The sequence below is a fragment of the Artemia franciscana genome, chromosome 13 (genome assembly GCF_032884065.1).
Source record: "Artemia franciscana chromosome 13, ASM3288406v1, whole genome shotgun sequence".
Classification (NCBI taxonomy): domain Eukaryota; kingdom Metazoa; phylum Arthropoda; class Branchiopoda; order Anostraca; family Artemiidae; genus Artemia; species Artemia franciscana.
In genome coordinates, this window is record NC_088875.1 from 2,945,843 (window position 1) to 2,958,286 (window position 12,444).

The 12,444-nt window shown below is 33.6% G+C and overlaps 1 protein-coding gene across 1 annotated transcript in view; it reads right to left on the bottom strand.

Annotated features, from left to right (window-relative positions):
* Positions 1-274: 274 nt before the first annotated feature.
* LOC136034385 (cytoplasmic dynein 1 light intermediate chain 2-like) overlaps positions 275-12,444 on the bottom strand; it is a 56,125-nt gene continuing 43,955 nt past the window's right edge. The window contains exons 10-11 of the mRNA XM_065715532.1: positions 9,269-9,386; positions 275-3,457 (exon numbers count right to left, since the gene is read on the bottom strand). Coding sequence (XP_065571604.1) covers positions 3,300-3,457; positions 9,269-9,386 — 276 coding nt within the window. The 3' untranslated portion in view covers positions 275-3,299. The remainder of the gene's footprint in view (positions 3,458-9,268; positions 9,387-12,444) is intronic.

Genomic DNA, 12,444 nt, shown 5'->3' on the forward strand with positions numbered 1-12,444 from the left:
AAATATCTCCTTTGTCTCTCTTTCGTTTTTTCTTATTTCACTGGATGAAAATCAACATCGTTTGGTTTTGCAATTTTAGTCTCTTCATTTTTTGTCGTACTTGGTGGTTTATAAAAAATAGATGGCTTTAATTGGTATTAAACTTTTTTTTTGATATTTGAACAATTTAAAGATAAATTATAACTGTTTTAAACTGAGAGTGCTAGTAGGACATTTCCAAACTATGGTCTTTTCAGTGCACTTTTTCTGTTATACTTTTTGGCTTTAACTGGTATTTATTTTTTTTTTATATTTGAACAATTTAAAGATAAATTATAAGTGTTTTGAACTGAGAGTACTAGTAGGACATCTCCAAACTATGGTCTTTTCAGTGCACCTTTTCTAGTATACTTTTTGGGTTCAACTAGCATTAATTTTTTTTTATGTTTGAACAATTTAAAGATAAATTACAAGTGTTTTGAACTGAGAGTGCTAGTATGACATCTCCAAACTATGGTCTTTTCAGTGCACCTTTTCTATTATACTTTTTGGGTTCAACTAGCATTAATTTTTTTTTATATTTGAACAATTTAAAGATAAATTATAAGTGTTTTGAACTGAGAGTGCTAGTATGACATCTCCAAACTATGGTCTTTTCAATGCACCTTTTCTAGTATACTTTCTGGGTTCAATTAGCATTAATTTTTTTTTTATACTTGAACAATTTAAAGATAAATTATAAGTGTTTTGAACTGAGAGTGCTAGTATGACATCTCCAAACTATGGTCTTTTCAATGCACCTTTTCTAGTATACTTTTTGGGTTCAACTAGCATTAATTTTTTTCTTTTATATTTGAACAATTTAAAGATAAATTACAAGCCTTTTAAACTGAGAGTGCTAGTAGGACATCTCCAAACTATGGTCTTTTCAGTGCACCTTTTCTAGTATACTTTTTGGGTTCAACTAGCATTAATTTTTTTCTTTTATATTTGAACAATTTAAAGATAAATTACAAGCCTTTTAAACTGAGTGCTAGTAGGACATCTCCAAACTATGGTCTTTTCAGTGCACCTTTTCTAGTATACATTTTGGGTTCAACTAGCATTAAATTTTTTTTTTATATTTGAACAATTTAAATATAAATTACAAGCCTTTTAAACTGAGAGTGCTAGTAGGACATCTCCAAGCTATGATCTTTTCAGTGCACTCTTTCTGGTATACTTTTTGGCTATAACTGGTATTAAATTTTTTTGGGGTATTTGAACAATTTAAAGATAATTTACAAGTGTTTTAAACTGAGAGTGCTAGTAGGACATCTCCAAGCTATGCACTTTCAGTGCACTTTTTCCGCAAGGTACGTCGTCTAAATCTTTTCCTTTTTTTATACTCATCAAGTTTTCTGAAGAAAATTGATGCTTAAAGCTACCCCGCAACCAGAATCAGTTATGCCAAAGAAAGTAGATTATTGAAAATTAAGTGTGTGGAGTGGCTAAATGTTATACCGACATCTACAGGCTTTAATTAAGGACTAAGAATTTCTTTTAATTAATTTCTTTAATTAAGTTGATAAATTTAACTTTTAATTAAGGACTAAAAATCATGTTTTTAAGTGCCACCTATTCCTATAAAATTAGTAGTTGGTTGACATTGCTTAAAACTAGTTCAGCGCCAATTAAGGTATAGGTTACAGACACTCAAAGCCCAAGTCATATGAACCTTTTTTTTCGAAAATAGAAGGTTTTTTTTTTTTTAATTAACTTTTTTAACTTTTTTAGATAGACCCAAAATAGAGCTTTTTTTGACAAAATAAGGTCTTCTTTACATAGATCAATTTTATGCTATAACAAATACATTTAAGATGTAGAAAGCATTTCAATATAAATAAAAAAGAAGTAACCTGATAAGAAAGAATTGACAAAAACAAAGAAATGTCATTGCCTATATTTTTTGAAAAATTTAATAACTGATGAAAATGCAGCTTATCTACTACAAGCAATTTCTTTCTTGTTGCTCTTCGTTGACCCCCCCCCCCCACTCCTTGCGTTCCCATTTTTTTGGTGCAACTTTCAAACTAATTGAATAAAATAAAAGTTGCACGTCACTAAAATATATTTAAATGCGGTAAAAACTGCAATGCTATCATGGCAGTTAATAAGGGAATGTAAGCAAAAAATAGCCGTATCAACCAACTATAAACACAGAGCCAAAACATCAGTGCAGAGCAATTACTTCACAGAAGAAGAAAATTTCTTAAGTTCGCTGTTATAACCAATTTTATTGTTTCCTTTTTTCAGGATCAAATTCGATTGTTGACAATGCTGCAAAATCTGCTTCATTAACTTTAGAAATTCTTTCCCGAGACATCTTAAAACTAGTTTAGACTATGAATTCTATCGGGAATCAAGGCTGCGGTCCGCGGTTGATAGGCTACTTCTGAGAGTAGCCTTCGTTGATAGACTACTTCTGAGAGTTAATTTTGTTAATTTAATTTTGAATACTGAATACGTTTCAGCTAGCTTTTGTACACTCAACTTATGATCATTTTTGGTTATTGACAATGTTTAAAAACGGTGATGAAGGCTACATCCCATGATTAAAGGCTACTTCTCCGAGTCAATTCTACAAATTTCTATTTCATCTTAAATAAATTTACTTCTTACGTATTTTAAATGTGAAGTTCATTTTTGGCTGATTTACACGCAAATAAACTAGATGGCGTTGGATTTTATGTAAACTTTCTACAGTTGACATTGATTTATCAACGGTTGGGTCTGAATTTTCAACCTATTTACAATCACGTACAATTTTTCTTTATGGCCAAACCAAAACAACTGCAATTCTATTCTTCATAAACAATAATAAAAGAGGACTAGAATTTAAAATACGTTTTGGAAATGTTGCTATTTTTGGGAATCCTAGGCTAACGTTATTTGCAACGTCATCCTAGCAACAAATAACATGACAATTTATACTTTGAATTTCATATTATTAAAATCTAGGATCCACCTGAATACTCATAACAATAGATACAACGGCAAAATAAAGTTGCAACAATGATGGGTGGGATACCCTAAAATACAAAAATACGTTTTATAGTAGTATTTCTAAAAGAAATAATATAAGCTGAACTTTCCAAAAAGAAAAATCATGCTGAAGGAAAAATCACAAATATGGAGTACTGCTGCCTTTAAATAAGCTATTTTTTCCACTTGAACTGGAAAAGGGTTGCGACCAAATACCCTCAGAAATTGCACGAAGTCGGGCATGCTTCTCTCGATGTAGAAGCAACGGGACAACTTTCTTTTGGACAAATTTTGGCTTAGCATTCTGATGTTGACTCTGGTTGTGAACTGTGATTATTCAACGCTGAATCGGCGTTATGCAGAACTCCATTTTCTGGCAGGCTGCCAATGGATGGTGGGCCAGACGATCGTGATCCTAGAATAGCATCACCTGCCGCTTGAATCGCCATTCGATCTGTAATATATGCATACAATTTATTGAACATAAAAATGACAATATAGCAAGAGATTGTAAGATATAGAGGGTATTATATATATATATATATATATATATATATATATATATATATATATATATATATATATATATATATATATATATATATATATATATATATATATCTATATATATATATATATATATAATGCATCATAAATGACTAAGGGTACAAAATTGAAACTTTTTGGCATTTTGAGGGGTTGTTTAACGAAATCAAACGACACAATGTCCATCCAGATTGTCAAAAAGGCCAACTTACATTATTTAAAGAAGGGCTAAGAATAACTTTCAGTGTAAGTTGACGGAAATCTTGCATTTTACTGACAAGAAAATGTATTTTAAAGGTTAATATTACGTTAGTAAATCCAAAATATCTGAGATTTTCAGAAATGAAGATCATCGTACATTAAACTGTCAATCTACATTCATTAGATCTTTTCAGTAATCTTGGTAATTATGGTGATATTGTTTTTTGTTTTTTTATTGTTGCTATGAAAAATGAAAACACACTAAGTTCAAAATAAAATTTGGGCTCAGCAAAGCGCAAATGACAATCTGATTTTTGTTAAGGTATAGGGGTGTTAATGCTGTTCATGTTTGCGGTAATTCCTGTTCGTTTTCAGTTTGACTGAATTATTCCTTGTAATTTCTGTTTTTGGTCTCGTTTATAAATAGATAGTGATTTAGGTTCGTCTTAAGTTTGAACTATAATCTGAATTTATTTCTGCCCGTTTTTGGTTTAATGTCGCCCTTCACTTTTCTTAGAAAAACTTTTTTTGGGAGACTAAATTATAAACGAATAATAAAATTTAACAGCCGAGAAAAATGAGCTTAATGCCAGACAGTGGAACAAAAAAAAGAAAAAGAAAATATAAGCAAATATTAAACAAGGAACGGCCGTCCGTCTTCACTGCTTAAAAAAAAAAGGCTTCACCCCTGTTTCTTTTGTTTTTCAGATAAATGACCTGTGTTCACTTCCGTAATTACAATTGCTTAGATTTGCCTGTAGTATAATTTTCAATGACAAGTTAAAGTATCATTGCTAAACTAAATGCTATTTTGGTCTTCCTGTTCTGGGCCATGGAAAGGTAATATTATTCAAAAGAAGCCAGAGATTTGAACTTTAATTCAGCGGATTGGCCTGGGCCAATCTAAGGTCAACCCCTACAGAAATTGCTTTGGTCAGAAGTATTGTTTTGTTTTTTTAGTCTACATTGAGACCCCGTTCGAACGGGAATCTGTTTTTTCAGAGTTGACATATATGTTTTGTCGTTTTGTCGATAATCCAGACAGAGTCGATATATTTGTCGATATATTTTGTCGATAATCCAGACAGAGTAGGAAAAGAGTTCGCGAGAAATACCGTCACTAGTATATCGACAGGTGGGCCCGTTTACCCTCCAAAGAGATAGCTAGAGATACTAGTGGTGACCCAGGTTGGGTGCACCCTTGGCCTATAGTTTGGCCTATTTGATCGTTCAATCACGGTACCACACACTCGAGCTGGGTATACCGTAAAAGGGTGCTAACATACTCTATATTTACGGTACAGTAGTGGTAACCGCGAGGCATTCCATTACAATATTTGGCACTAGCAATGCACCAATAAATGGTGAAACACCATTTCCGCGCCAATATGTGGTAGCAGCCGTGGTTACCATTACAATACTGACCTTTTCAAGCAGATTCGAACAGAGTAGAAGAAACACTTGAGAGAAGAAACACTATACACGTCGTGTATAGCCAGTTTGGTCTTACAATGTATTTATAACGTTATTCCTAAGAATACATTCGTGAAAAACGTTACTACATTCACATAACGTGAAAAACGTTACTACAAAGAAATAGCTAAAATATAGTGACGAATCATGCTAATGCTTCTTAAGTACGTTCTAAGGTCACACTGGCTAGACATGAGACAAAACAAAAAACGAATAACAGAAAAAAATATTCAGAAAAAAAGAAAACAAAACGAGTGATTTTCAGTCAGAGATATCTTTCAGCAAAGATTTCTGCTAAGCCTTCCTCAGTGCAGAAAAAAAACTAACCTTTTGAAGTAAACTGTACCGATGGAAAAAGTTGTCTATAGAACAGCCAACCTCAAAATAAAAATCATTCAAAAATTGGACTGAGCACATACTGAATTAAGTCTTTTTTTTTTCTTTATTCAGTAGGGTTTACTTCAAACCGTTAGCTTTTTACTTTGTACTGAGGAGGGCCTAGCAGAAATATTTGCTGAAATATCTACTTTGTCTTTTTTTTTAATTCATTGGCTTTTAACCGCCCTTATTTTGTGTTGTGTTTTTCTTTCTTTTCGTTTTGTCATGTACTAAAGTTTATTTTTTTGGACATACTAAGTACCATATAAAACTCGGAGTATCTGCTCTAAATAAGATTGTCTAGATATGCACACATACTTTGCAGTTGTACGCAGGCAAAACTTTCATAACGTCCATTTTCGGTCAAAGTCAAATTAAATGAGTTACATGTTAATTTAATGTTTTGGAAACTAAGCCAGGGGCTATTTAAAAAAAGAAAAGGCGTTGAATTAAACAGTTCGTGGTAACGAACTGTAGTAAGGAGCGACCCGGCTCAATAGTAACCAAAACTCTAAAAATCAAAAGAATCGCATTTTAATGCTGATTCAAAATATATAATTTTCAACAAGTTTAGTCTTACCCATCAAAGGTTACGAGCCTGAGAAAATTAGCGTTGTTTTAGAAAATGGGGGGAAACACTCCCTAAAAGTCATAGAATCTTAACGAAAATCACACCATCAGATTCAGCGTATCAGAGAACCCTACTGTAGAAGTTCAAGGTCATATTTATTTTTATTTATTTTAAGAATTAACGACGCTTCTTGGATACTATGGTCCCTGCGTCGGCCCTGCAGTGCATTCCTGCAGCGTGATTCGATCTCTGCGTCCCGTATTACCAAGCTAAGGTCAAATCCACTGCGCCACCACAGGACATTTCAAGCTCATATCTACAAAAATGTGGAATTTTGTATTTTTTGCCAGAAGGCAGATCACGGATGCGTGTTTATTTGCTTTTTTTCCAGGGGTGATCGTATCGACCCAGTTGTCCTAGAATGTTGCGAGAGGCCTCATTCTAACGGAAATGAAAAGTTCTAGTGCCCTTTTTAAGTGACCAAAAAATTGGAGGGCACCTAGGACCCCTCCCGCGCTAATTATTTTCCCAAAGTCAACGGATCAGAATTCTGAGATAGCCATTTTATTCAGCGTAGTCGAAAAAACTTATAACTATGTCTTTGGGGACGACTTACTCCCCCACAGTCCCCGACGGAGGGGCTACAAGTTACAAACTTTGACCAGTGCTTACATATAGTAATGGTTATTGGGAAGTGTAGAGGCGTTTTCAGGAGGATTTTTTTAGTTGGGGAGGGGTTGAGAAGAGGGGGATATGCTGGGGGAACTTTCCATCGAGGAACTTGTCATGGGGGAAGAAAATTTCCATGAAAGGAGCACAGGATTTAATAGCATTATTTAAAAAAAAAACAATGAAAAAACAAATATGAAAAAGTTTTTTTCAGCTGGAAGTAAGGAGCAGCATTAAAACTTAAAACAAACAGAAATTAATATCCATATGAGGGGCTCACCTCCTCCTAATACCTCGCTCTTTACGCTAAAGTATTTTTAGTAATTTCAACTATTTATTCTACGGCTTTTGTGTTTCAGGGGTCATTCTTAATGAATTGGGACAAAATTTAAGCTTTAGTGTAAAGAGCGAGGTACTGACGAGGGGGCGAACCCCCTCATATATGTAATAAAACATGAGGATACAGAAGTTCTTTACGTAAGCTAATTTATAAGTTACGTATATCTTTTACTAATAAAAAGATTCGTAAAAAATTAAAAGTTCTAGTTGCCTTTTTAATTAACCAAAAAATCGGAGGGCAACTAGGCTTCCTCCCCCGCTCTTTTTTCTCAAAATCATCCGATCAAAATTATGAGAAAGCCATTTAGCAAAAAAAAAAAAAAAATATGCAAATTTCGTTTTAATTATTTCTCTGCGGAGAGCCAAAATCAAAACATGCATTGATTCAAAAACGTTCAGAAATTAAATAGAAAAAAACAAGTTTTTTTTAACTGAAAGTAAGGAGCGACATTAAAACTTAAAACGAACAGAAATTACTTCGTATATGAAAGGGGCTGCTTCCTCATCAACGCCCCGCTCTTTACGCTAAAGTTTTTTACTGTTTTAAAAAGAAGAGTTGAGAGAAAGAGTCAAACTTTAGTTTAAAGAGCGGGGCGTTGATGAGGAAGCAGCCCCTTTCATATACGAAGTAATCTAAAACCCAGATCAATAGAATTTTTCGGTTAGTACTAAATAACTGAGAGATTTTTCTTGATTAATTTGTTTTTATTTAGACCTATCTACAGAGATTGGGACACAGATGTTCATAAGAGAGTAATATTCACTTGTCACGACAATTTAATTGCTAGCCTAAGCAATTTTGGTTGCTTTTACAAGCAACTAATTGAGTTGAAAAATTTTCTATTTTTATTAGCCTAACAGCCAACTTCACAAAAAAAATTGGAGCAACACAATTTTAATAGAATTACAATTTTAAAACACAATTTTAATAAAATTGGAGCAACACAACTAAATAGATTGGATGACGTAGAACTCCACTTGAACCCAACGAAAATTTAAATTGATCACTGACTAACAAATATTAGATGAGGAAAGCAATTATTTTCTCTGTCAACCTAGGGTAACCATACCAAACAGTAGATATGAAAAAGACTAAAGGATAAAGGAAAAAGGAAAGTATTGAAAGTAAAAAAGTAAGAGGAATTTTTGGGTGCTGTTGTACCATAGCTCCAATCGATTACACAAGGGTTTGATAATCCAACCCCTTGAAAGGTTATTATTACCTTTACCAAGGATAGGTACCATCTTTTATCGGTACAGATGAGTTTCTGAAGAGCACTCTCAAAGTTCTAGCTGTCATAATTCTAGTAAATTGAACAAAGTCACAAATCTAGCTATCATCATTTAAAATCTAGTCATAGATTCTAAATCGTCTTGGATTTTAACTAATTTAGTCAAAGTTAATGCCATTACTAAACGCCTTTTCAGACCCTATCAAAATAGATTGTAGGGTCACAATTTCCACGATTTTCAAAGCGATTTCTACGAACATTTCTTTTTTTAAAGGAAGCCCCCTCTACTACCGATGGATTCCAGCAGGAGGGGGGGGGGCAATTCAAGTTCTTTTAAGGAGTGTCATACATTTTTGCAGAGGAATTGCACGATGATTAACCTTTTCTTGTCTTGTGAGGTCTTTGAAGAATCGTTTGTATGGGCTAACTACCCACACAACTATGATTAACTACTCAAAATGATAATCGCCGAGACTAGCGGCATTCTTTTTTTTTTTTTTCAGTGTTTTTATTATTACACTATAAAGAATTCCTTATGTACTATACAGAATTTTGTTATTTTCATACAATTTGTATATACTTGTATACATTTATATATACTTATTTTATATACCTGTATACATATTTTTTTTGCGTTTTTTATTGAAGTATTTTATATACTTCTCGACTTTTAGGGATATAAATAAATACTAGCGCTGAAGCCGGGACTGCATATATTGTTATTACAGTCTCATACATTCTGTTTACCATTTTAGTTCATTTCATTCTGAAATAACGAAGCTCTAGAAAGATTAGTATGTCTTAAATGAACACTGTAAAAAAAAAAAAAAAAACGTTAAAATGAATAGGTAATAACCTTGATTTTGAAGAGGGCTGACATTACCAGCTGGAGATGATTTTTTTAACAAAGAATTGAAAAAATTCGCCAAAACTCCCTCAGATGCACTGGTTACACCCGGTTTAACACCATCGGACTGGAAAAAGTAGAATAGATTAGACTCGAAGCTAAGATTCGCTATAACCTGCATAAATCACGCTACGGCAAACAGTTTCCAAGTATTAGAACAATCTCATAGCATAGATCTCTGGTACAAACTTTTTAGATAAAATAAAAAAAAAAATCAAAAATAACAGTTTTGTTTGTGGAATGCAAGAGAGGAATTATTACCACGACTGCACTGCTTTGAAGGTAGTAATTCGATAGAGTCATTGCTGAGAAAGAAAAAGAAATAAACCTACATATGTGAATGTCTTTCTGAAAAATATGAAACTTTGATTTTTTTTTTTTTAGATAGACTACTGAAACCCTGCCGAAGAGTTCTCCAATATGCTAAAATGAAAGGTATAATTTTCGTCAAGGTCACATCGAGTTTCCATTATTATACATAATTTCTTACGCAAATTAACTTTTCATAGGTGACTTGGAACTGAACGAATTTTACTTATTCAGAAAAAGTACAAGTCAAATTCATTTAATGTAAAAGCTATAATACAACCAAAGTTCTGTCTTTCAGAGCTTCGATTACTATGGAAAAGATCCTTACTTATGGGTCATTACCATAGACGGTTAAATCCAAAGCATTTGGGAGTAAAAACTTAGCACGTGGGAAGCAGAACACATAAGCTGTTACCACGGCTATGTTGCTTCATTGGCGCGATTATGGAGACTGGCAACCATATTTTGCAAGTATCAGTACACAAACAAAGCATGGATAAAGGGATACTTCACTATTTTTTTCCCAACTTGTGTTTAATATACTACGATAAAAAACAAATAAAGATACTATATAAGCATTTCTTTAATAAAGCTGTACCCAAGGGTATCGGATAGACCTCGTGTACCTTTGCCAAGGCTGTTCACGGGAGGGAGGCAGTAGGTCTAGCTTTCAAGCTCAATGAATTCTAATGAAATTCTTGATTCTAAAAGCTTAATCCTTAAATAGCAGTAATTTATTATTATGAAAAATTATATAAACTTTCGGCCCCAGGGCTAAAATCAAACTGAAAAAGGGGTAACTGGCACCCATATTCTGCAAGTATCAGTACTACAAACAAAACGAGGACAAAGGGATACTTCACTATTTTTTTTCCAACTTGTGTTTAGTAATACGATAAAAAGCAAATATTGTTCGCTGTCTATCACAAATGACCCCCTCAAACTGAAACCGACAAATGAAGATACTATTTAAGCATTTCTTTAATAAAGCTGGACCCAAGGGTTTCGGATAGACCTCGTGTACCTTTGCCGAGGCTGTTCACGGGAGGGAAGCAGTAGGGCTAGGTTTCAAGCTCAATGAATTCTAATGAAGTTCTTGATTCTAAAAGCTTAATCTTTAAATAGCAATAATTTACTTTTACGAAAAATCATATATACTTCAAGCACTTCGAGCATTATTTTTCGAGGTTTATTATTTTCAAACTGAGTTACAACACTGAAAACTTTGCATTTGAGAGCTTTTTTTAAAAAAAACAAGTTTTTTGAATTTCGGCAACTATGGGCCGCAGATCGGTCTATACTAGGGTTTAATTAAAATCATTAACAATAATTTTTTTTAAAGACGATTTAGTTTCACAACATTGTTTTTGATATCATTTGCAGAAATTAAAACTCTATGCTTACACTTTGAGCAATGTGCCAAATAGCCAGTAAAAAAAAAAAATACTTGTCCAGCACGAGTGGTTTTTCCAAACCGTGTATTGATAAAACCCTTCTGATTCTAACCTGTTTGTTCGAGAGCAGTATCCGCGATCATAAGGAGGGGCACAATCAATGCAAATAAGTTGTATTTAGTCAAAATTCATTTTATTTTTTGAATAGACTTTACTTTCAGCAAGAAGCACCTATTCTACCCCCCCCCCCCCAAAAAAATATATGAAAAGAGAAAAAAAGACTAGATGTGCTTTTTGAGTTCTCTATGACTCGTCCCTGTTCAACTCAATCCTCGTTCAAAAAACCGATTCAACTTAATCCCCATTGAACTGGGGTTAAGTTAATTTAACTCCATAATATCAGTTTAATTCAATTTAGCCCCCGAAAACGGTAATAATAAGTTAGTTTGAATGAGGGGAGGGGGGGTTATTTCACCATGGTTGACCACATCTAAAAGAATCATGCTAATGAAATAAGAGTATTACCACGAGATTCCTTATTTTGTACTCTTTCCAATTATCATTTCAAAACACCAAATTTTCACTGGGTCAATAGCACGAGATAACCGACTAACAAAGAAGACATGACGTATCACGAGATGCAATACAACGGAGAAATATTTTTTTAGGGCTATATCTGGAACCATCTAGAGGAGGGGGGGGGGTAATGTCATAAATTCGACGATGGTATTCGAAAAGAGCATAAAATAAAGAATATAATGGTGCTACTTTCGTTGTATTAGCAAGTTTTATTTTGATGTGGTCAACCACAGGAAACTTAGCAAATGAGGTTTGAGATGAACGAGGGTTGACTTATGTGGGTTGAGTTGAGTTACACGCACGCCATTTTTGGGATAGTTTAAGAACGAATAGTTTGCGTGTAATCAAAAATTGCACAAGGGTTGCACTAACCCCTGCTCTATTCAGGCTCATTAGTGCAAGGAAGTAGCCAGAAATCAGGGATTATAACCACCTGAAGCGCCAATAATGGCCCTAGCGGATCTTCTTTGTTTTTGATTTGTGGTAACTCTCCTTCATGTATTTTAAAACATTTGAGAAGGCAATAGCCTTCTTATCTTTGTTAAAGTCAGTCTTGTTGTGTTTCGGTGTCTATAGTGAGAAACCGTTGTATATAGAAAAAGATGTCACTTCTGCCACTCAGTTGAAGCATTAGCTTGATGATTCCTTAGAAATTCTCACTAAAGGATTTTCTACAGGGTCACTAGCGGCTCATTGGCGTATTCTATGTTAGTGTGTATTATATATCTGTATACATGTTAAAATCAGCATTTAATATTGTATTCTATCATTTGAAACTGCTAATAGTTTATATACAAGCACCATTTTGCTACTTGATAACTGTAATGGTATTTTATCACTTTT